The sequence below is a fragment of the Phoxinus phoxinus genome (genome assembly GCF_949152265.1).
Source record: "Phoxinus phoxinus genome assembly, chromosome: 18".
Taxonomy (NCBI): domain Eukaryota; kingdom Metazoa; phylum Chordata; class Actinopteri; order Cypriniformes; family Leuciscidae; genus Phoxinus; species Phoxinus phoxinus.
Genome location: NC_136893.1, coordinates 16,491,127 through 16,515,778, shown reverse-complemented (window position 1 = coordinate 16,515,778; position 24,652 = coordinate 16,491,127). Strand labels below are relative to the sequence as shown.

Here is a 24,652-nt window from a genome sequence, read left to right as displayed (position 1 = left end):
ATTTTCAACCCTAGCGGCGATTCCTTCCAAATGTGCAGTCTGATATTGAATTAGTTTTGAGAATCTTTTTACTAGTTTTTTTGGAGAGAAATTGCACTCAAAAATATTTAAGCCCATTTTTGAGATGTACGAATTTCAATTGTCTAGTAAAATTCTGCAAAATTAAATTTAAATATCTTTACATATTCATCATATTTTGATATTATTCATCTTTTTTTTTTACACATCTTAATGGAACAAGGGAATGGACCATTTCAGTTTATGATTCATATTCATAAATTTAAACCTATTTTATTTTTTTTAATTTATGAATACGAATTGGATACAGTAAACTGAAATGGTCCATTCCCTAGTTCCATTAAGATTTATACAAAATGTTCTAGTTTTTTTTTACTCATTTAAAATTCTTAATTCATAAGAATTATTCAATTTGATGGAATTTTACTATACAATTGAAATTCGTAAGTCTTAAAGGGCTTACATTTTTAAGTGTAGCATCATTTGAATGTCTTTAATTGCTCCCTTTTTGCTTTATCAGGTTTTCATCAGGTTTTGCACAAACTTATGGAGTTATGCATGATTTGAGATATCCAAAGAGCATCTTAAGCTTTAATGAAAGCAAACAGTACCTCTGACCATCTGTACAAAGAGGCCCATGATCATTGTCACAAATTTGTATCTTTGATTAACATCCTAGAAATAGTTCAGCATCTTTGTTTCTTCCTTTTCGTCATAACATCTTTAAGGTATTCAAAATCCAAAAAAAATCTCTTTTATTTCCAAGTTTAAGCTGACTTTTGAATTCCAAGATTCTGTCCAGATAGATTGTCGTGTTTTTATGAAGTTTGTTTTTTTCAGGAAGCTTATTTCATCATGAGTGCCACAGCCCAATGGCTGTAGGGTTTTGCCCTTAATGGGATAGTTTCCCAACGGCACCCAGAGGGTGTGAATAAACATCCTCTCAGATGTTGCAATCAAGGATTATTCAGCAATTGCTCAATATTTGCCTTCATCCCTTACTGTTAATATGAGCAAACAAAGTTTTGCTGGAAGCATTTTTTTTTGCCATGCATAAGAGTTATTTGCATTCTGTAGAAATGCAATATGCTTATTGGTAGGACAATTTGTTTTTCTAATCATTGCTGTGAGTTTTTAGTTACTGGAACTGTTTATATTACTAATGTTCTTGCTTTTCAATAAGAATATAAAAATGTGTGAGCATGCAAAGAATGCCTAAATTTGCACTTGTGTTTGTATTTTAAAGTGGTATGTGTGTTCCCGTCATGACAGGCCCCATATTTTACTTGTCTATACGAATATAGAGTTTCCTTCCAAGGTGGGGAAGAGCATGACAGCCCTGTATCTCTGTCTTCATCTGGGTGGAGCTCATAAAAGAGCTTTCAAGTGTGATGCCTAGAGACGCTCCAATCGGTTTCTTCATCTGGCGTGTTAGTACTTAAGCTTGACATAACACCTTGATCTTGATCCTTAATCCTGACCCAGCCTCAATCATTTATGAAACTTCAGAATATTTTATGCTATTCAGCAAATAAATAGCTAAATAGCTTGCCTTAGTTGAGGTACTTTTAAATGCAATAGTTCTGAATGGATTCAGATTAGGGAATTTGGTCAGAATAATTGTCTTTGTTACGGTTGTCAAAGTGAGTTGCATGTTAAGACTTGATTCTGTTATGTAGGCACTAGGCAGTAAGTGTATGCCTATAGGTGCAGGATAAATTCATTAAACTTTTGTGGCCAGTTGTGTAACAAATCAGAGCCTCCAGTGCTTAATGCGTGCTTAAATTCAGGTGGAGCACAAGATTCCAGTGTATTGGTTTTACTCTGACCATTGGAACTTATCTTGAGTTGATACTGTTAGTTTACTGCCCAGTTTCTCTATCACATTAAATGTTACACGTTTTTACTATAAAATGCATGTTGGATATATTACCTTTTTAACGTTTTTATTTGTACATAAGTTAACTTCTTTTTTTTTTTTTTTTAGTACTTAATTCTAAAAAGAGTTATAGAGTTAAATGGAGATGTAATTATTCAACAGGTCCATGGCTAGAGGTCCTCCTGATGTTCTTGTGCTTTATTGGCAATGCAAAAAATTTCCTGTTCACTTGAGTCAGCACAGCAATGGGACACTTTTTCAACTACCTTGATTGCAGAAGTTTTTTTTTTTCACTTTCATTTTGTCCATGGGGCTTAAAAAAAGAAAATAATGTTCCAAGACATGAACTTAACCAACCAGTTTTGAGATGAATCACAACATTGATTTGAAGTTAAAAATAAAATAAAAAAATCTGAAGGACAATGGTAAAAGACAGCTCTTAATGTCTTTTATAGTTAATTCATTTTTTATATGTAACTAAAATCCCATTAAGCTTTTTGTATTCTGCAGTTAAATCAAAAACAACTAAATCTTATCAAGCTATTAAGTATTAAAATATAATATATTTGAAGTTTAATGGAAAATATTAAAAGATGCACAAGTATCTAGTAGGAAGTCTGACCCAGTTTCGTCATGTGCAATGCTTCATGGCAATGGGTGTTTGCTGCTGAGCTCTTTTGGCATGGTTTCCATTGTCATGTCTGCTTTGGTGGTTCAATGGTGGATTTCTTTCAAGAATATGGGTAGTCCTTCACTAGGCATTGAACTTGAAATCACACTATGGAAGCATACATTTGTCAATCTTTATTTCTAGGGCCTAAACTGCTATGCTCTATTGCTCCTGAACAGGACTTCCATGTGACTGCAGTTGCTTTAAATATCTGTAAAGTTTGCATAAACTAAAATAAATAGGGTGTTCTTATGCATATTTACACTAACGAATAAGTGGCATGGGTACAAACTGTGCGTGATTGTGTACCCTCACACCCTTCACCACACTGGAAAGCACCCTATGGCAAGTCTTGCAACCCGACCTCAATGTGGTTTTGCCGTTATGTTTGTGTCTTCTGCGCTCTTTTAATTGGTCATACTTGAATCTCCAAATTTCTCCATAAACAAAGAACTAAGGTGATTTTGCACTAGAATGACTGTGACTCAGATGTTGAAGTTCCACTTTACAATAAAACCCTTTAAAGGTTTTTTAAGGGCATTGTCACCCTGCTAGACAAAACCGCTGCATGGAAAACCACATTGGGAAACCACACGAAGACATCTGCCACGTGCATACTCTAAAAAAGCCTCGTGACAACAAACCGAGACAGACAAATAGGTAGGTAGACCAGATAAATGGGAACTCAACCAGGAGACGGTGAATCAAGATGAGTAGAATAGACTGTGGCTATAGGAAACTGATGAAAGGGGGATAACCTCTTCCTCCGTTGAGCTGAGATTGCTGCAATTCAGGTTTCCCACTCCTTTTGGAGATAAGAAATTGAATTTGGCTGGAGTTGTTAAGCTAATGTAGAGAAATGGGAAGCTTTTTACAATATTTTTAGATGGAGGATATGATGTAGGCTATTCAGTTTGAAAGAAGGGAGGTGGGTCAAAGGGGAATGGACAGCAAATAGGAGAAGTGCAAGTGGTATCAAGGAAGGGTGGAGTAGTGTTGGTTGGGGGTTTCCTAATGGGTATAATTGCATGGTATTTCCTTGATCCGGCAACCCATAGAAGAATTCATCACCAAAATGTTTTGCTTGCTGATGTAAAACTCCTTGTAAGGATTTTCTAATGGAGATGGTGGGGGGTGATTCACCCATGATGGCTTTAGGAAAAGAACCCAGCACAAGTGGCACTTATCAGATTGTCCCAAGGCATTTGTCTGCACCCTTATTTAAAGGCAGAGATTTATGTGCACAGTCACACTGGCAGAACTACTGATGAACGGAAATATAACTGAACGTGACCAGATCTTTTGCGCTCTTGTTAAAATGTAGACTTGCCTTGTATGCCTGCGTGATATATGGATTGTGGCACTAAACGCTCTCCATGGGCTTTGATGTAATGCGAATCGTATGTTCAATATGGACACATACTCTCCTGGGCTCTTGTTTGAGGTGAAGTTGATGGAACTGGGTTCCATCCAGACACTAAACATCCAAGCCAAATGACAATCCCGCTCTGTCAATATGGGGTTTTACAAAATCACTACTGCAGCAGTTTTCTGTTCTAGTCTGTTTTCCCTCCCTCACTCTTTCTCTTTCTTTCCCTGCCTCCTCCTACTCCCTCCCTTTCCTTGCTGTAATCAGAAACCCCTGTGCAAGGGAATGGGTGGCCTGCCAGGATCAAGTTTGCTTCTGCCCTTTTAAGGCTAAAAAAACCAAGGGGAACATTTCCAGAGAGAGAGAGAGAGAGAGTGAGGAGGGAGGGACATTTGGAAGTCATAGAAAGTAGAAGAAAAGGAAGTTTTCTCGCAGAGTTCTTGCCTCTAAAACCATGTAGTGGATGTGCTCTATTTTGAAAACCAAAGCTGGGATGATCCGAATTCGCCATTTCTGTGCCACATGGTTATCAAGACCTTCAGCACAACAGTTGTTTTCATGCTTTTTTAGGTTCTTCAAACTGCAGATATTAGATAAAGAAACATGCTGACTAGAGCTAGTTATTGCGTGCGCCCCATGTGAAGAAATTTTGTACTGGCCTTAAAGTGAAAAACATTAAATCTCATAGAATGTTATATTTTAGGGCCCCACAGCACCGAAGTTTACTAAAATCTAGATTAACATTTTATTAAAGTTGTCCTGAAGTGGAAATTCAACCTATCTATCTTCTAAATGCATCTTATTAATCTTGTGAACGATTCAACAATTTTGTATATTTTTTACCTCAATATTTTCAAAATATGTTGTAACTTGATCTTCTGGTGAAACGATCAGACTTATCTCTGCTGACGTATACTCTTCTTCTCCAATCATTTATTGTATTTAAACCCTGTCCCTTTCTTACAATTGACTGCAAGCTCTCATTCAGATCTGCTTCAATCCAATTAACCAATGGATAATTGGTTTTTCTTTCTTTTCAGTAGTCACCATCTGGAGATTTTTTTTTTTTTTTTGCCACTTCTATTACATTGTGACTAACTTCCATTAAAGAGAGAGTTCGTTCAAAAAACAATTATTCAATCATGTTGTTCCAAACTTAAAAATTAACTTATTTCTTCTGCGGAACGTTGAAGTCCAAACAACACGGGACCCCATGACATTCATTAATTGGACAATGAAAACATCAGACATTTTTGAAAATATCATCTTTTGTGTTCCACAGAGAAATTGAATACCTTTTTAGACTAAGTAGGGAGGGGAGGAGGGGGCGTCATTTGTTGAATTTTCTTTCTCTGATTGCGTTTGTGTATAGACGTCCTGACCATGATAAGACCTTTTTGGAATGTGTGCAATTTCCTCTCCTCTACAGCTGTGTGCAAACATGAACCCCCCACTGCTGGAAAATGACCTCAACTTTGTGAATGAAAGGCTAATTTTCAAACTGAAATGTGACATTTTCCTATGAAATGCAGTATATCTCTGTATGAATGAACACTCCTCCTGTCTTCAGACATCTGCAGTATGTATGTTGTCCTAAGATGTTGGGTCAAGGATGAGGGTTGATGTCAGAGCGGCTGAGGTTATTTGGCAGGTCCAGACAGAGGGTGAGTCATGGGAATGAATTTCTGCTCTACTACTGATGAATCAGCACTCCAACATAGATCAAACAGGAAGGCCACAACTCACCAGCCCTGTCCCAGTCCCAGAATATAGTGTTTGTGTAACATCCTTTCTACCAAGACCCCTTCATCTGATAGGTAACATACCATTGCCTTTACCCCACAAGTCCCACAAGACTCTAAGTGGACTTTTTTTATTTGGCGTTTTAAATAAATGTAACCCTTTACAATAAGGTTCCATTTGCTTACATTAAATACTTGAATTTGTTAACTTGAACTAAGAATTAATAGTAAGAATAGTTTTTTCTTTTTAAAAGATCAATGAAGACTAACAATAACAATGAGCAATATTTTTGTTAGGGACCGGTTGAAACATTTTACCTAAAGTAATTTAAAAATGTGTTATGATTCCTCATGTCTCCTGAGAAATTAACTTTATGGACACTATGCCGATTTGCTTTGTCCGAATTTCACTTGGATTTGTTTTAGGTCATCAGGCATGACGTCATAATGCCTTCATGCAGACAACAGCTTGTTTAGTCATCGAGTGATTGGACCGGAATGCAGCTTCCTTGGGTTTTGGGCACAGGCTATGATTGTCCTTTGTATATTTTGTCTTTGACTGTCCCTCTCTTCTTTCTGTCATCTATCTCTTTCTCCGTCTCCTTTGATTTATCTTCTCTTACTCACTGCCAGCATTCTCTCTCAGACATGAGATTCATGTTTTGGGAATTTGATGAAGAGCTGTGAGCACAAATGTCCTTAAAAGGAATGAGTGTGATCATGGTGTGTGTATGTTTCCTGCAGTGTGTGGTGGGAATGCTGCAGCAACACAGATTCCTGTCATGTTTCATATGTTTGCCTAGGCCTGTCACGATAACAAATTTTGCTGGACGATAAATTGTCCAAGAAATTATCGCGATAAACGATAATATCGTCGATCTGAGACCATTTTCATCTAGAATAATGATAATGGCATAATAATGCACATACACCTTTCAAAATTCAATAAACGTGTATTTCCAAAGACTATTTAACAATGAAAATGGAAAACATTTTCAATATCCACAATAACAATGAACAAAACTACCAAAAACAATAAAAGCAATGGACTCTCAGTCTCTCAGTTCACACAGATGATAATGAACTAGTTCATGTTCATAGTTCTTTTTTTTTTTTAAATGAACTAAGTTCACATATCTAAAAATGAACTAGTTCACGTTCATTTGTTAAATTCTTTTAACAAAGATGTAGGCTATTATTAATAATAATGTTATTTCAACACAATATCTCGTTATTTCGAAATAATATGTGTGCGTGCATCTGTAAATCCGGTGACACGTGTATTGATTTTTATTAATAAACAAGTGTTTTCTCTAAAAGTGTCGACTCGGCTGCAAAGATGAAGTTGACGATCGCCATCTCCGTGTGAACGCGCTTACAGAGAGAAATGCACATAAGCCTAATAATCGATTACATAATCAGAGAGTAGCCTTTTTCTTTTTGAATTATTTCGTTTAAAGACATTTCAAGCTTTGTGTATTTGGTGTATTTGTCGTGTCTGTGTGAGGCATACACTGCAGTTTCGTTAAGTTAGGATGTGCTCTAGTTCACGTGCGCAATTGAGCGCGCGAGCGCCTCCGTTATATTTGTTTCGTCGGCCTATTCATTAAATACAGGCAATTGGTTGATGAAAAATTGATTAAAATTAAGATACAATTTATACAAAACGAAATTCACTTTAAAGAAAGGCTTTCTATAACAACTTCAACTTCAACGGTCAAAATCATGTCTGACCCGCTCCATGTCTCATATTGCGCATCCTATACTCGGTCGTGCTGTTCACTTTTCATAAATCAACATAAATGGGGAAAAAAAATAACATTATAATATTTTAACAAATATGAAACGCTTTTTTTAATGGCTATAGTATAGTAGGCCTACATATCCTACTCTCTATTTGTACAAATTTCTGCACATTAATTTAATTCTGAATTTTGCTCATGTTGAAAGGCATTTGTTCAAATCAAGTTCACGGATAATTGTGCGTGCATTTATTAGCCTAATCATTATGATACTAAAATCCTAACAAATAGGCTATGCTATGTACAAAAAAATCAGATGAGTTCTTTCGAAAAATCTCTCGTTCACGTTCATTGTATGAAAAGTGATTCGTTCAGTTCAGGGTTCGGCGAAAATATGAACGCGTTCATGCACAACACTGGTTTTAGTCGATAGGCTACTGTTTTACAACAAATGCGACATACCGGCTCGCTCAGGTTAAGTGGTTCACCACGGTCATTCGGTTTGAATCCGAAGTGCTCCCACACTGCAGCTGTCGCGTTTGGCTTTGAAACCAATTCCATGTCACAACTTGCGTCTAGTCTTTTCGCTCTACTCGGCAGTCGCCTCAAGCACTCCCGCCTTCCCACACAAAGTCCATGTGACTGACAAGCGCCGCCTCCCCACACAAAAAACAATGCAACTGACAAGAGGGTTCACTTCTCCTACGCTTAGGAAACGATAGTTGTCGTTCAGTCGCGGATAACAAACAAGTATGCAAATGAAATTATCGCGGCTAGAAAAATTATCGAGGTCATTTTTTTTTATCGTGCGATTAATCGATTTATCGACTATCGCGACAGGCCTATGTTTGCCAATGTGTGCAGTGCGTCACCAGGCCTGTGTCCCCCTTCAACCCTCTCCCACATCTAGTTTAGGATGGTCAATTGGTCACGCACTAATCAACTAGTCTATTAGTGTGCTCAACTTAGTTTACAGAAAAAAAGAAAACAAAAAAAATTGTTTCTAAATGAATCACTACTAACAGCCCACAAGCATTTTCTTATTTAATTTTTTTTGGGAAAATCCAAGTCTGACTCTATCTATAATCCAAAGTTTTTTGTACATGTAGACTAATAGTTTTGTGCCCTCAGTATTTATTTTGGTTCAGTTTGCACTTGATCAATTATTTTTATATATATATATATTATTATTTTTTCTGCAGGTTGACTTTTCTATTATTATTACTATTTTGTTTAATTTAAACATCTCACCCCATGAACATTAGCTTTTTTTTAAAGTGTAGAAATGTTGCTTTAATTTCCATTTATGCACTTCATTCAGCTATTTATTAATGCAAGAACGCATCCAATGTGACTGAACCCTAAAAAAATGCTTCTGATCATCTCTTGGTGGTCATGACTCTAAATCAGCCTAATTATACACGACTATGACAGACTAGCAGACTCTTCATTCAAACATCCCTACCCCCATTCCAAATGCACCCCAAAAGACCTCCTGAAACATTTACATATTTTCGTGGGAACCACAAAGCCCTGCACACTTCTGTCAGTGAGGGAGGGCCACTGGGGCGTGATGAATAAGATGGCACAATAGCCAATTCTAGTGAGCCTCAAGGTCTTTACTCTGACTTTGACCAGATAAAACGAACCGCCAAAGGATTTTGAGGTGTCAGAAGTAGATAATCTCCCAAGGCCCTAAAGGCTAAAACATGCTGCATGGAAAAAAATAACTGTGGATCGTTTTAATTGTATTGTCTGTGATTTTGATTTTTGGCCTTCAGGATGTCTTTGTAAGCCCTGCCCTGGCTTGCATTGAATGTTAGGTCCACCTCTAATACCTTAAACAAGCACCAACAAGTTCCCATGTAATAAGACATTCATTCTGTCTTTTTGTTATTTCTGTCTTCATTTCTCTGGCATTACAGTGAATTAGACTGCAATAGGATAATATAGTGTAGACTATGATGTGTGACTGACTAAGGGTTTGTTTCTAATTTTTTTTTTTTTCCTTTGTGACTCTGAATAATCTTTCTACAAGAGCACAAGTTTGCATGATCTACAGGATGTTCCATTTGAGCTGACTCTGGAAGAATTTGGTGATGTTTAAACTTCCCCTTCCACTTTCAGCATTAACCATAATGGCACTTTTTTTTATGGGTTCATAAATTTCCGTATTATTGCCCTGTTGCTGAATCGCATGCCCAGTGTGTTTGGTCTGAGAATAAAGGGATCAGAGAAGGTTCAACAGCACCTTTACCAGAAGCCAAGATGAATTCCATCAGACTCTGGGGGCTCATGGTTTGTGAACCACACTGGAAGAGCAGAACTAGAGAAAAATGTGACCATTTTACATGGCCAAACAAGCACTGTTGGATAACTGGAATGGGTCAGGAGGGGGATAAAATGTTATGCGAGATCTCACAATATACAATGCATTCATTTTGAGTCTATTTCTGAACAGATCAAGTGCTTTCTTTCCCGTTTGTGACATGTTTTGCTGAGCTAGCTTTGATTGTTTACTCAAATTAAAATGGTCTTTTACACTCACTCATGTCATGCCTCCTGTGAATGTCCATTCCCTTAACTTTTGAACATTCAAAAAGTTAATTGTAAAAGCAATCCTTATAAATCGAACCGTGTAATCCAAGAGTTTACCATATTTGAGCACTGTGCATTGATAAAAAAAATTTTTTCATCAAAAATACCAGTAACACTTTAAAATGAAAGCCCCATCAATGCATTAATTAATAGCAATGATCAAAAATATGTTTGTTACAGTATTTATGAATCTTTTGATTTCTGACTTTTTTTATTTTGTTCATTAAATGTTGAAATTGCCTAAATTTGTTTCAAATATGAATTAAAGCAACTAACTTATTTTAACAACTAGAATATTTTTAAGTCATGTGTTTGTCATGTAAATGCTTATCCTCATTTAGTTCCAATGTTTTTGGGTGAACTAACCTTTTAAAATGTAATCTGGAACAAGGCATTGTCAACTTGCACAGTAAAGTGAATTCGGCAGTGTCATTATGGCTACCAATTGCCAAATCAAAGTTTTCCAGTTAAAATCACATGTCACCTACTTTTTGCTCACTGCTGGTACCACACATTGATTTCTGTTACATTTGAAGTCTCCCCTCCCTTTTGTCCCCTGCAAAGGTTAACTGCATCCCCAGTGGAGCATGATTCAGTTATAACAGGAAGTTGCACTGCACTGAACTGCCCTGCCCTAGTCCACCCCAAGATCATGCAAGCACTATCAGTGAACAATTATCCACATTATCTTCACATATCTCTTGATTCTCTCAATGTCCCTTGAGCTCACTTGTATACTAAATGCAGTGTAGGCTACAGCGTGAGTGTTCTGTCTGTGCTTTGAATAGTTTCAACTGTCTTTTGTGACTCGGGACACATCTGCAAGCCTATAACCACATTCTAGATGGGCGTAGGCTCTTGTTAAAGAGAAATACCAAGGGAAAGGGAAGTGTGAAAGTGTTGTATGAGGGTGTAGATCATTGTGTTCAGACCTTGATGTCAACACGGTGAAGTGACTAGAGGAGATGGGTTTACATTTATTTCCCTCTCTTTTTTTATAGCAGAACTTATAATAAAAGGCTACTTCTGGCTCTTTCAAATTGAAATTTTGTCCTGAAAAGACCCTCGGATTGGACCGTGCCAACCATCTAGACAGTTTAATCCACAAATGTCTTATCTACACTCTGAATCTGAAGTCGTGCTAGCGTTAAGTCTGAATGTTTCAAATATGCAGTGCAGATACAAACACTTCATTGTTTGGATATCATTTCTAGGATGGTCAGTAATATAGCGCTGAATGGTGAAAAGATTTGTTCCAGATGCTCTCAGATGATTTAAAGATCAATTTACCTCGATTTGTTTTGGCAGTCTGTGTAACCCGTCTCTCCATCTGTGTTACAGACAGTAAGGCCATAGTGGATGGGAACCTGAAGCTGATCCTGGGTCTGATATGGACTCTTATCCTGCATTATTCCATCTCCATGCCCATGTGGGACGAGGAGGAGGAGACCGAAGAAAGCAAGCAGAAGACGCCCAAGCAGAGGCTGCTCGGATGGATCCAGAACAAGCTGCCCGAGCTGCCCATCACCAACTTCAGCCGCGACTGGCAGTCAGGGAAAGCCCTTGGCGCGCTGGTGGACAGTTGTGCTCCAGGTGAATTGGGGATCTGGGAATTATGAAAGCTCTCAAGATCTTTTCATACCACTTGAGGGCTGAAACCCTTAGTATTAAATTCTTCTGGTTAGCCTACGTGAATAATGGGCCTGGGATATCTAGCCAAGATTTATATATTTTTGTTTAGAACGTTTTTTTCTATTGATGATTTCTATTACATAATAATAATATATAAGTAAGAATGAACAAGGAACACTGAATGAACACTGGGAAAATTGTCTTAATTCCATGCAGGTACCTTTCTGAAGGTTTTGTGCAGTTCAATCCGTTTTAAACGGAAACGACTCAAACTTAAATGGTTAATCAAACTCGGACACCTTTTAATGAGCATCTTTTTTTTATGCAAGACAAGGATATAAATATATATAAAACTTCGATGGCCAAATATATATATTTTTGTTTGCAGGTCTTTGTCCAGACTGGGATTCCTGGGATCAGACCAAGCCTGTGGACAATGCCAGGGAGGCCATGCAGCAGGCTGATGACTGGCTTGGTGTTCCTCAGGTACTTTATTTTAGTTCAGTCATCTCTTGCCTTTTCATTAACTACTGAATAATCAGAGAACGATGTTCTAGAGCCCCTACCTGGTGTGTTCCTAATGCTGTTTTCACCTTGGTCATAATGGTAAAGTTTCAGTATGTAATCTTACCTTGTATTACTGTAGTGCTATGCATCTAGTCTTCTAAAAAAAATCAGTAAAAAAATAAAACCATAAGGTACTGAGTCAAATCACCTTTTCTCTATTGATGTACTGAAACTACCCAGTGAGGTTTTATTTTAACTTTTTTGCTATGATGCGTGCCAAGCCTGGTGTATTGCGTGCCATCGTTTATGCATGTGGTTAGATAGGTTTCCGTCCTCTGGGTAGAAGTTACTATGATACAGACTTTTTTTTCGTGTGTGTTTTACCAATCATCATACATTTTCTTCTGCCATGTGGTCTTGGCTTCAAGACACCATATTGCACAATGAACATTTTTACAAAAAATTACCTTGTTTTACAAAGTTTTTACTAATTTCATGCGTTTGGGCTAAATCACATACCTTGTTTCTTCACCAGGTCATCACTCCAGAAGAAATTGTTAATCCCAATGTGGACGAGCAATCCGTTATGACATATCTGTCCCAGTTCCCCAAAGCCAAACTCAAGCCTGGTGCCCCCCTGCGGCCCAAACTCAACCCCAAAAAGGCCCGTGCATATGGACCAGGTAAAGCGTGATCAATTACTTATAGCAGTTTTGTTTGCTGTGGTTTTTAGTTTAGTGATGTCTGCTATTGATATCATTTTAATGTTTGAGAGTCAGTTCTTGGTTAAGAAGATATTGTTTGTGCCATGCAGGTATTGAGCCCACAGGTAATGTTGTGATGAAGAAGGCTGTGTTCACTGTTGAGACTATCAGCGCTGGTATGGGCGAGGTACTGGTTTATGTGGAAGATCCAGCCGGCCACCGCGAGGAGGCTAAAGTCACTGCCAACAATGACAAGAACCGCACTTACTCCGTGTTCTATGTACCAAAAGTCACTGGACAACACAAGGTACCTACAAGTTTAAAGACGCCTAAAAAAGATGAAAATAAAAATGGAAAACATAGAATGGGACAAAACACAATATGTGATATTCAAAATAAGGCCAGTGCCTTAAAGTGTAGAAACTTTCCTGGCTTTTAATTGACTGACCTGTGTCTGTTGTCCTAGGTGACTGTGCTGTTTGCAGGACAACACATCTCCAAGAGCCCGTTTGAGGTGGATGTGGGAATGGCTCAGGGAGACTCCAGCAAGGTCACTGCCCAGGGCCCGGGACTTGAGCCTGCAGGCAACATTGCCAACAAGACCACATACTTTGATGTCTACACAGCTGGTACTCGCCCACAGTATATCATACATAGTGTGACAGTCTAGATGAAAATACAATTATTTTGATATGAAAGTAAAATTTTCATAAATGCAAAATAAAGAAATAAATAAGCACTTTATTTTGTGATATTTAAATAAAATAGAATTTAAAATAAAATATATTTTGCGTGCTAAATATTATTTAAATATTATTTTAAAATAAATTAAAATAAAAATAAAATGCCGCTTCCCGTGTTATTTCTTTGTTTGTTTATATATATATATATAATTTTTTTTTTTTTTTTAAGTTATGTAAATAAATAAAATAGTCATTTTATTTCATCAAAATAACAAAAATGAATAAATAAAATGAGATTTTTGCTTGTATAATTATTAATCAAATTAAAGGGCTATTTTTTAATTTTGTTTAATTTATATTTATAAAATTCAATAAATAGTGAATAAATAACACGCAAAGTGTTTAATTTTTTGTTTTAAGTTTCATTAAATTAAATGGGCAAAATCTGTATTCTTTTTTTAAAATGTAAATGTATAGGCAAAATGGGCTTTTTTACATAACCGATTTTTCTCTCAGGTGCTGGAGTAGGAGAGGTTGAGGTGGTCATTATGGACCCCAGTGGAAAGAAGGACACTATTGAGTGCACTGTTGAGGATAAGGGCAATAGCAGCTACCGATGTACCTACAAGCCTACTCTGGAGGGCCAGCACATCATCTATATCACCTTTGCTGGGGGCCAGATCTCCAAGAGCCCTTACACAGTCAATGTGGGAGAGGGTAAGTGCCAGGGAAGAGCTAAGCATGAATGTATTCTGTTTAAAAGGCAGGAAAGGGATGTAGGTCAAAAGGATATACACACAGGATTCAGTTAAACGAGGCATGGAAAGGCCATTACCACTGAATATTCTGTATAAAACAAAGATAGCTTGGGTTTGTTATCTGTCCTTGCTGCATGTTCTTTTGTCTGCATTGCTTTTCTTGTCTTTTTCCTCTGTTTTTCTTCACTGGAAATTGTCTCTCCTTTTGAAGGACGGGTGCGGTCTACATCCACTGGTATCTTTCCTTCTCTCTTTGGATCGGCCTCCTTTTGACTTTTGATGTCATTTCCTGTTTCCTTGGATATGTCTTGGGTACTTGACCTGCTGTTTTTGTCAAATGTCCTTTTGTTTTCTTTTTCAGTTGCCCCTCACTTTAGGCAACAAACCCTTTACATTTATATATAGTGCCAGTGAATTTACAATAACATAATTTTGAACACTCATTATACTGACCTGAAAATGCTTAACTGTCTATATAAGTGTTAATAGATGTTCGTTTCTCAGGAGATGTGTAGACAATGTTATCCGTGGCGTTGGAAGCAAGGCTAAATTCCTGTTACTCAGTAGTGTGTGGCACAGTAGTCTAATGGAACATTAAAAATAGCATTTTATCAGACAGTTTTTCCACCAGTATTCAGCACTGTACAGTCATTCTTACCACAAACACTTCCTCTTGTAAGGCTGTTTGGATCAAGACAGAAAAAGATAAGAATTTATACAATGAGCAGAGCCTAATATATCTCCTCTAACATGCTCCGTGTTTTCCTTCCCTTTTAAAGAATAGTTTCAATAGAAGTTTTGCTCTATCAGCAGCTTCTGCTATCAAAGAATACTATAATTAACTAGTCACTCTGTACAGTGCATTACTGTTATAAAGCTTTGTTTTTATAAACTATGAAAGTCTGTATTGTAAGGCATTAAATTGGAATAATCATGAACAAATACACTTTCAAAAGAATACTCCTGACATTATACATGGTAACATGAGACTACTTACCCAACTTTGCACAGACAGTTAGTATGTTTCAACCCTGTCATGACCGTGTAGAGGCTGAAAAGCCTTAAATTACAAATCAGAAATTATTATATTCCTCATAATTGTGACATTGTATTTCAGTTGCAACTATATATCAGACAGTGTAACTTAATTTTAAACTCTTGTAATTAATGGTTTTATTTTCTTTAGCTCCATATAAGAAAGTGACTGCCCCCCCCACCCCAAATAGGAATGTAGCAATTTAGAGCAAAACTGTTTATTTATTTTTCATATTCCCTTCTTTTTTTGTATTGATTAGTAATTGAGTTTATATTTTCTGTAGTAAATGACAGCATGCCACAAATGACTTAACTTAACATGTATTAAACAAATTAATTTTCTTTTTGTAAATGGAAGGGTACACGGTTAACTACAATTTATACTAACTTGATTGTCTGTTCTAACCAGCCTGTAATCCAAGCCTGTGTAAAGCCAAGGGTCGTGGTCTGCAGCCTAAAGGCTTGAGGATTAAGGAAACTGCCGAGTTTAAGGTTTACACCAAAGGCGCTGGTACTGGAGAACTGAAAGTCACCATCAAAGGGCCCAGTGAGTGGACACCACACTCCTATAGACATATTCACACTGGCAGAGCCCTCTGTATTAACTCCATACTATAGTACTAGATGTTTTATGATCTAGTTACTCAACTGTAGTATTTATTATACAGAGGGTCTTGAGGAGCCCTGTAAGAAGAAGGATCTGGGAGATGGCGCGTACAGCTATGAGTATTACCCCTCCACACCTGGGAATTACATCATCACAATCACATGGGGTGGACAGCACATCCCACGCAGGTAAAACACATTTATATTTATACATTGGTCAAGCGATTTTATCCCAAGAGACATGCATCACATGACTAGACTAAATGTCTCTTATCCATCATCCAGCCCATTTGAGGTCAAGATTGGGTCTGAAGCAGGACCACAGCCGGTGAGGGCATGGGGTCCAGGACTAGAGAGTGGTGTTGTAGGCAAATCCGCTGACTTTGTTGTGGAAGCTGTTGGGGATGATGTGGGCACTTTGGGTATGTTCAACTAGCTTGGTCTACTTTTATCTGCCCGTTTAAACAAAATGTTATTTCTGTTCAAAGTTTTTATTTTTATTAGTTTTGAATTGTAAATACAGAACAGCAGTCTCAATTTTGGAAATTCTCCATTCAGGTTTCTCAGTGGAGGGCCCATCCCCGGCTAAGATCGAATGTGACGATAAGGGAGATGGCTCCTGTGACGTGAGGTACTGGCCCACAGAACCGGGGGAATATGCCGTTCATGTGCTATGTAAGAACGAAGACATCCAGCTCAGCCCTTTCATGGCTGAAATCGAGCCTGCTCCAGGAAAAGACTTTTATCCTGACAAGGTAATGAATCTGTCTTCCTTATAGAGGTTCGATGTGAAAATTATTCTTAATATGAGCAGTTGGTAGTCCATATTGTACAGATTTAAATTGGGCTGTTGGTGTGTCTCATTTGTAATTCAGGTGAAGGCTTATGGTCCAGGTCTGCAGAGCTCTGGCCTGTCAGTCGGCAAACCAGCTGAGTTCACTGTTGATGCCAAACTAGGTGGCAAAGCTCCTCTAAAGATTCAAGCTCAGGTGTTAATCTTGCTTTATTGCTCATGACTGACCTACATCTCTCTAAATCAAAGCACTAACAAGCTCGTTCCCCCTCAGGACCGTGACGGAAACCCAGTGGATGTGCAGGTGAAGGACAATGGCAATGGAACATACAGCTGCAGCTACACCCCTCGCAAACCTCTCAAACACACTGTGATGGTGTCATGGGGCGGAGTCAACATCCCAGAGAGCCCATTCAGGGTGGGTAGTAAATTAATTCAGATATGGTTAAAGACTTCAAGTAAAGTGCTAGCACAATAATTCTAAGGATCTTATGTATTATGAAGGTATTCATAATGCACACTGTCTCTATGTATTTTAATAATATTATGTGCATTTTAATATATGCAGATTACTCTTTTAGTTTTGTTCTCTTGTGTTTTTATGCATTTATATTTCTCAAGGTGTTTTACTTATTTATGAGTGCATTATAGGGTGCATTACAAGGCATAATTAATGCATTAAAATAATTTTAAAATGCATATACCGTATAAGCTTCAAATGTTACAATTGCGGTTTGTTACGTAGTGCATTACTTTGTTTTCACTGTATTTGTTGTGTAGATGAATATTGGGGCAGGGTGCTATCCCAATAAGGTTAAAGTATCAGGACCTGGAGTGGCCAAGACGGGCCTGAAGGCATTTGAACCCACATACTTCACTGTGGATTGCGCTGAGGCTGGACAGGGTAAGAGCTTTAACTCTAAAATAACGATGTGAACTAATATCCTCATGTCTTTTATGGGCAAGTAAGCTTAATAGTTTTTTTTTTTTGTCTCTGTCTAGGTGACATCAGCATAGGCATCAAATGTGCTCCAGGTGTGGTGGGACCTGCTGAGGCTGACATTGATTTTGACATCATTAGAAATGACAATGATACATTCACTGTCAAATACACTCCCCCTGGAGCTGGCAGCTACACAATCATGGTGCTGTTTGATAGTCAGGTAAGAGGAAATACATGTGTATGTGGAGAAGTGGTCTAGTGGGATTTCTTTTATTCAAACCTTTTTTGTTTTCTAGACCATTCCCCTGACTCCCATCCGAATCAAGGTCGATCCCTCTCATGATGCCAGCAAAGTTAAAGCAGAGGGGCCTGGACTCAGCCGCACTGGTGAGATTAATGGCAAAGACAAACATGGGCATCTCTGGAAGGCCATGTTTATTTGTATTAATTTTATAAAAAAAGTAAATCCAAGTTTTTTGTTTGACTTATCACATTATTTAAAAAAATAAAGACCAAAATAAACCAAAATGTGTTTTCACCCCTCAGTTTGTTTTTAGTTTAAAGGTGAACTCAGAAATAAGAGCTATTTTTATTTACTATAACACTCAAGGTGTGGAGCTGAACAAACCCACTCATTTCACTGTAAACACAAAGGCCGCAGGCAAAGCTAAACTTGATGCTCAGTTCACTGGACCCAACAAGGGAGATGCGGTTCGTGACTTTGACATCATCAACAATCATGACGGCACCCACACTGTTAAATACACCCCTGTCCAACAGGTGAGTACATGTTTGATATTTCAACTTTCCATGACTGATGTCTGGTATTGAGCGGTTTACTAAATATAATTTATCCTTTGACTTCCTGTGGAATCTAAGTGCTAATTTTCTTCTTTAGGGCAATATGGGTATGAATGTCACCTATGGTGGTGATCCCATTCCCAAGAGCCCATTTGCTGTAGCAGTTGCCCCATCTCTGGACCTCAGTAAAGTTAAAGTGGCTGGTCTTGGCGATAGTAAGTTATCAATTTCCTTGTCTAGTTTGACCAATTAACCTGAGTTATGAACACCCATTTAAAAGTCAAATTTTCTGCTCTTTTTCTTTTTTCCCTTTTCTTTTTTTCCAGCAATGGCTGTTGGAAAGGATCAGGACATCACGGTCAAGTCTAAAGGAGCAGGTGGTCAGGGCAAGGTTGCCGCAAAGGTTACAGGTCCATCTGGTAAATCAGTGCCCTGTAAAGTTGAACCAGGCCTGAGCCCAGAAACCAGCCAGGTTCGTTTTATCCCCAGAGATAAGGGACCCTATGAGGTTGAACTGACATATGATGGTTCCCCCATCCCTGGCAGCCCATTCCCTGTGGAAGCAATTGCACCCACTGACCCATCTAAGGTGAGGCTGTTCGAAAATGTTGCTCAACCTAGGAATTAAATATTATTGCTGGTTTTACAAGACAACAAAAAGGCATCAGGAAAAGATCTTCTGGGTTGTTTATTCTACAAACTGTAATTTGCTTAATGTTGCACAACTTCTCAGTGAGTGGTTTTGGCAGCGGATCTCCCTCATTGGATTTAGTTGTAGAACAAATGCACTATTTTATTCATATCCCAACGTCTCTTCTCATGTGTAGGTGCGATGTTCTGGGCCAGGTCTGGAGCGAGCTAAGGTTGGCGAGCCAGGAAAGTTTGTGGTTGATTGCACTAATGCTGGTCCTGCTGAGCTGACTATAGAGATCATCTCAGACAATGGCACCGAGGCTGAAGTCCATATTCAAGACAATGGGGATGGAACTTACACCATCACTTATATCCCTCTCTACCCCGGAGCTTATACCCTCACCATTCGCTACGGTGATCAGGATGTGCCAAACTTCCCAGCCAGACTTAATGTGGAGCCTGCTGTGGAAACCAGTGGAGTAAAAGTGTTCGGACCTGGAGTGGAGGGCAAAGGTAGTGTGATCTTCTCAGGTTTATAAGACAGGAATGACTTATCTTTGGTCATTTGGTCACTTTGAATTTTCAAACTGTAGGTGTTTTCCGGGAGGCCACTACTGATTTCACTGTGGATGCTCGTGCTCTCACCAAAACGGGTGGCAATCATATCAAGACATGTATCAATAACCCATCAGGCAACCGCACTGAAGCTCTGATCAGAGACCTGGGAGATGGCACTTACCAAGTGGAGTACACGCCTTATGAGGAGGGTGAGTTTCCGTTTTCATTTCTTCTATTTTTTTTATTTTTATATTAATTTCTTATCTAATGCTTGACTAACATTAATCTTTAAAATGTATTTAATTGCATTTAATTTGTACTTTAACTAAAATGAATGATTTTAAAAGCTACAAATGAATTCAAAGCATGACATTATAGTTCAGTGTTTTAATTTAATTGTAATATATTGTATCATATCCATCTTATCCATCACTTGTAGTAAGTTTTACAAGGATATGCACCACTTTTAAATGTAGAAATGTAGTTTATTACTGTAATGTTACAGATTTAATTTACTCTAATCTTCTGTGGCATATATTAAGGCACACACAGTGTTGAGGTCACTTACGATAGCAGCCCGGTTCCCAAGAGCCCGTTCCGTGTGCCGGTGACCGAGGGTTGTGACCCTGCACGTGTGCGTGTACACGGCCCAGGACTTCAGTCTGGCATCACCAACAAACACAACAAGTTTACAGTGGAGACCCGGTGGGTAGATTCAGCACTCTGCATTTTGGTTCATTGAGCTGCTGTTTTCTTGATCAAATCAGTCACTGCATCAGTAGGTCTGGTTGTAAGGTTCTCTGCCTCACTCCTCGTCTGTATCTTGTGCAGTGGGGCTGGTACAGGTGGATTGGGGCTGGCTATGGAGGGACCTTCTGAGGCCAAAATGTCTTGCACTGATAACAAAGATGGCAGCTGTTGTGTTGAATACATCCCATATGAGCCAGGCACATACAACCTCAATGTTACCTATGGAGGCCAACCAATCACTGGTTAGTATTTTTGTAGTGTTGTCATAGTATCATGTGTAGTGTTTATTTATTAGTGATGCAACGGATCACAAAACTCCCGGTTTGGGTCAATTTATGTTTTTTGAGTTGCGGATCGGATTGGCAAAATGTAACTTTGCTTGACATCAACTACGATTTGTTGATTTGATTTTTATCTTATTGATTTTATCTTATATCCCCCCCTTTACAGGAAGCCCATTCTCTGTACCCGTCCACGATACTGTCGACGCAACTAAAGTTAAATGCCAGGGTCAGGGCCTTGGAAACAACGTGCGTGCCAATATCCCACAGGTCTTTTCTGTGGATGCAAGCAAGGCTGGAGTGGCTCCTTTGCAGGTCCGAGTGCAGGGACCCAAAGGTGAGAGCATGACTCAAGAGAGCATGACATTGTTGGGATGTTTTTTCCCCTCCATTGAATTGAAGGATTGTGACGATTACTCTTTGTCATGAAGGAGTTGTGGAGCCTGTTGAGGTGGTGGATAATGGTGACCGGACTCACACGGTCAGCTACGTACCCACCAGGGAGGGTCCGTATTCAATTAACGTCCTGTATGCTGATGAGGAGATCCCACAAAGGTAAACTGGAACCTCACATGTCACCACCACCCTTTTACATGTCTCTAACCCTTTCAAGAGTGTCTTAAACAAAAAAACAAACAAATGAACCACACACCACTGAGCATAATATTACCTAAAGTTTAATGTCAGTCTAGAATAAAAGAGTTTTTAAAATGGATCTTAATCATCTTTTATATCGGTTTTATCCATTATTTTTATTGCATAATCCAGGTTGAAAGATACACATTGAAAGAAACTGACATGGCTTTACATACTGGTTTAGTTTAGTTCTGTCAAATGTACCAGTACCAAATAAAGTCTATGCTTAAATAAAAATAAATGTAATGATTAGGGGTGGGGGAAAAAATCGATTCTTAGATGCATCGCGATGCGGACGTGGACGATTCTGAATCGATTCACAAATGCCAAAAATCGATTTTCAAAAAAAAATAATATATATATATTTTTTTTTTTTTGAAAATCGATAATAACGTAACGCAAAAGACGGAACTCTGAAGCGTGGAAACAATATTGTCAAAGCTTCCACCCGGCTCGGAAAGGGCAAAGCGCATTACACAATCACACAACTTTTATTGCCAAGGATTTGCATCCAGTCGTTGAGAACCAGGGACGTCCCATCTCGGAGATATTTTACAGACACAGCGATCCACACACTCCACACACTCTACAACAAGACCAAAACTGAAGTCATGGAATCACTGAAGAAAGCGGGTAGGATAGCTGTAACATGTGATGCGTGGACATCCGTATTTTATGTTAATAGAGATTCAGAATATGTTGAAGTTTGTTATAATTTGTTATTGTTGTGATTTTTACTGTAGTGAATTTACTGTTGTGAAATGGAAAATCAATAATCGAGAATCGAGAATCGTTAATAATCGAAAATCGACTGTAATCGAATCGGGACTTCAATAATCGTAATCGAATCGAGTCGGGAAATCAGACAGATTAACCACCCCTAGTAATGATCATACTTGCTACAGCATTGATAATGAAGTACTGTCAATTAGAGAAATATTTTAAGGGTGGTTTTTATTGTTTATATTAATATTTAACAGCATAAAGTAATTGAAGATTATTTTTTGTTGTAATGTTGAAATTGGCATTAGCATCAACTACTGGTATTATAGCAGGCCTGGTGCATTTTTAAATTCCCTTGATTCCTGTCCTTCCTTGCTCTTTATTTCCACACACTTTTTTCGGTCTTTTTATTCAGTCCTTATAAGGTGAAGGTTCTGCCCACTCATGATGCTAGTAAGGTCCGTGCCAGCGGTCCTGGTCTGAATACCACTGGTGTGCCTGCCAGTCTGCCCGTGGAGTTCACTATTGATGCCAAAGATGCAGGAGAGGGACTCTTGGCTGTCCAGATCACTGTGAGCCGATGCGTCTCTTTACAGTCATAAAGTAGCCGCTGACTCTTCCAACCTTTTATGCATTGTTTGGTTCTTTAATGCTTATTTTAGGACCCTGAAGGGAAGCCAAAGAAGGCTAACATTCGGGATAATCAGGATGGGACATACCTTGTGTCCTATGTGCCTGACATGACTGGTCGTTACACTATTCTCATCAAGTATGGCGGTGATGAGATCCCATACTCCCCATATCGTATCAGAGCCCTGCCCACAGGAGATGCCAGCAAATGCACAGTCACAGGTATGTAATGATCAGGTCTTATCAGTCAACATACATAACCAGTCTATACATTACTGATTACAACCATACATACAATGGAGACCCATTTCAATTTATTTCAGAATGAACTATGGAGTTATCAGCGCTCTAAATCTGAAAGTATATAATATTGTAATGCTGCACAATATATCGGAATAAAATCGATATTGCGGTATGGCTTAATGTGATCAAATCGTGATGGCTGCGGTTATAATTAAAATATGAAAACCGCTGAAACACTGTATTGTGAGCTGCACACAGTGCCATGCGGTGGCAACACATTGTTTGCAAACTGCCAAAGTAAAAGCACAATGGTTTAACATTTAAAAATTAAGATGTAAATATTAAAAGCATTTAATAACAAATTATTTTCAATTTCAATTGTGATGTATTTTAGTTTAATAATAATCACAATAAGAATCATATTTATAATTTTGTAGTCGTATTGAATGGGTCACAAACAGTGGTAATTTGGCCTAAGCTTGGTTCACTTTATGGTTACTGAAAGAGGTATAATCCTCAGCAGAACCAACTTAAACCGAAGTGTGAACATCCGAGGTTGTAAAGTTTTTCCCGAATTGTTCAACCTTGAAAGCATGGTTCTTGCTCAAGTTTCAGCTTTTTGACATTTTCATGTTCTATGCAGACACAAAATCACACTAATCACTCAAAGATTAATTCTTTCCAATTTTAGCTATATAAAATCTGATGAATTCCTGTTTTTGTTTTATTTCTCCATATTGCAATATGTATTGTATGCAAAGTGAGCCAGACAGAGGGCAAATGTGTCTCTTTATTTACCCATTTCTGGTGTCTTAAGATAGTCTGCCAGTATACACACTGGATCAGAATAATCCTGGGGTTTGGGAGTCACTGGAAACTAAATGTTTTGATGACTCTCCACTGTGTTGTTTGAGCCTTTTTTTTTTGGTCTAATCTGATACTTAATGTTCAGGCTGGTTTTCATAAGGGAAAGTGTTTTTTTGTTCTTTTGTATAAAAGCGTGTAAAGTTTCAGTGTACTTCTCCCATCTTCATCCCCCACCCAGACACACACACCTCCTGTGCAGCGCTGCTCACATTCCCATCACTTCATTCCCTACTTCTGTTTTATCTCTTGCGCACATTTTGTTGTATTATTCCCTGATTGTTACTTTTTCACTTTTTCTTGCTCTGCTTCACGGTCTCAGTCTCAATTGGAGGTCACGGTTTGGGTAAGCGCTTTGAATAATGCTCTAGTCTTATAGTTTGGTCCTGCATGCAAAAGTGCATTGTATTTGATACTAAAGAGCTTATATTTTTTGCCGTCCTATCCACTACTTTAGCTAAGACATGTAGGTTATCTTGCATTTCCTGCCACTTCAAAATTACTTAAAGTACAATAGTGAATTAGTTGTCGACTGCAGGTGACTAATCACTAACTTCTTGTATCAGGTCTTCAATATGCCTGTATGATGGAATGTACAAGTACTGATATATATCTTTTTTCTCTCAGCTTTTCTCATTTTTGTATTAAATTAGTACTCTGGAGATTGAGGCAATGGAAAACAGAATAGTGGATCCATCTTTTTATAGTCACAGAGGAGGAAAAGATGTCTAGTGATTCTCAACCTTTTTTACTCAAAAGCCTCCATTTGCCCCACACATTATTTGAAGACCATGAACTTTTCTGTATTTCTGCTGTAATTTACTTTGTTCAAACTTTGATTAACAGAAACTGGA

General features: G+C 38.2%; 1 protein-coding gene across 1 annotated transcript in view; it reads left to right on the top strand.

Moving 5' to 3' along the window:
• The window catches only part of flna (filamin A, alpha (actin binding protein 280)), a 40,531-nt gene that overhangs the window by 5,784 nt on the left and 10,095 nt on the right, over positions 1 to 24,652 (top strand). The window contains 28 exon segments of the mRNA XM_079589289.1: positions 11,360 to 11,611; positions 12,039 to 12,136; positions 12,693 to 12,840; positions 12,972 to 13,168; positions 13,328 to 13,490; positions 14,061 to 14,261; positions 15,747 to 15,884; positions 16,006 to 16,132; positions 16,229 to 16,365; positions 16,502 to 16,698; positions 16,819 to 16,932; positions 17,011 to 17,154; positions 17,517 to 17,640; positions 17,739 to 17,899; positions 17,976 to 18,066; positions 18,290 to 18,459; positions 18,578 to 18,695; positions 18,807 to 19,097; positions 19,100 to 19,302; positions 19,308 to 19,626; positions 19,707 to 19,880; positions 20,214 to 20,376; positions 20,503 to 20,663; positions 20,872 to 21,039; positions 21,134 to 21,257; positions 22,477 to 22,633; positions 22,724 to 22,913; positions 24,121 to 24,144. Of these exon segments, the coding sequence (XP_079445415.1) occupies positions 11,360 to 11,611; positions 12,039 to 12,136; positions 12,693 to 12,840; positions 12,972 to 13,168; positions 13,328 to 13,490; positions 14,061 to 14,261; positions 15,747 to 15,884; positions 16,006 to 16,132; positions 16,229 to 16,365; positions 16,502 to 16,698; positions 16,819 to 16,932; positions 17,011 to 17,154; positions 17,517 to 17,640; positions 17,739 to 17,899; positions 17,976 to 18,066; positions 18,290 to 18,459; positions 18,578 to 18,695; positions 18,807 to 19,097; positions 19,100 to 19,302; positions 19,308 to 19,626; positions 19,707 to 19,880; positions 20,214 to 20,376; positions 20,503 to 20,663; positions 20,872 to 21,039; positions 21,134 to 21,257; positions 22,477 to 22,633; positions 22,724 to 22,913; positions 24,121 to 24,144 (4,554 nt within the window).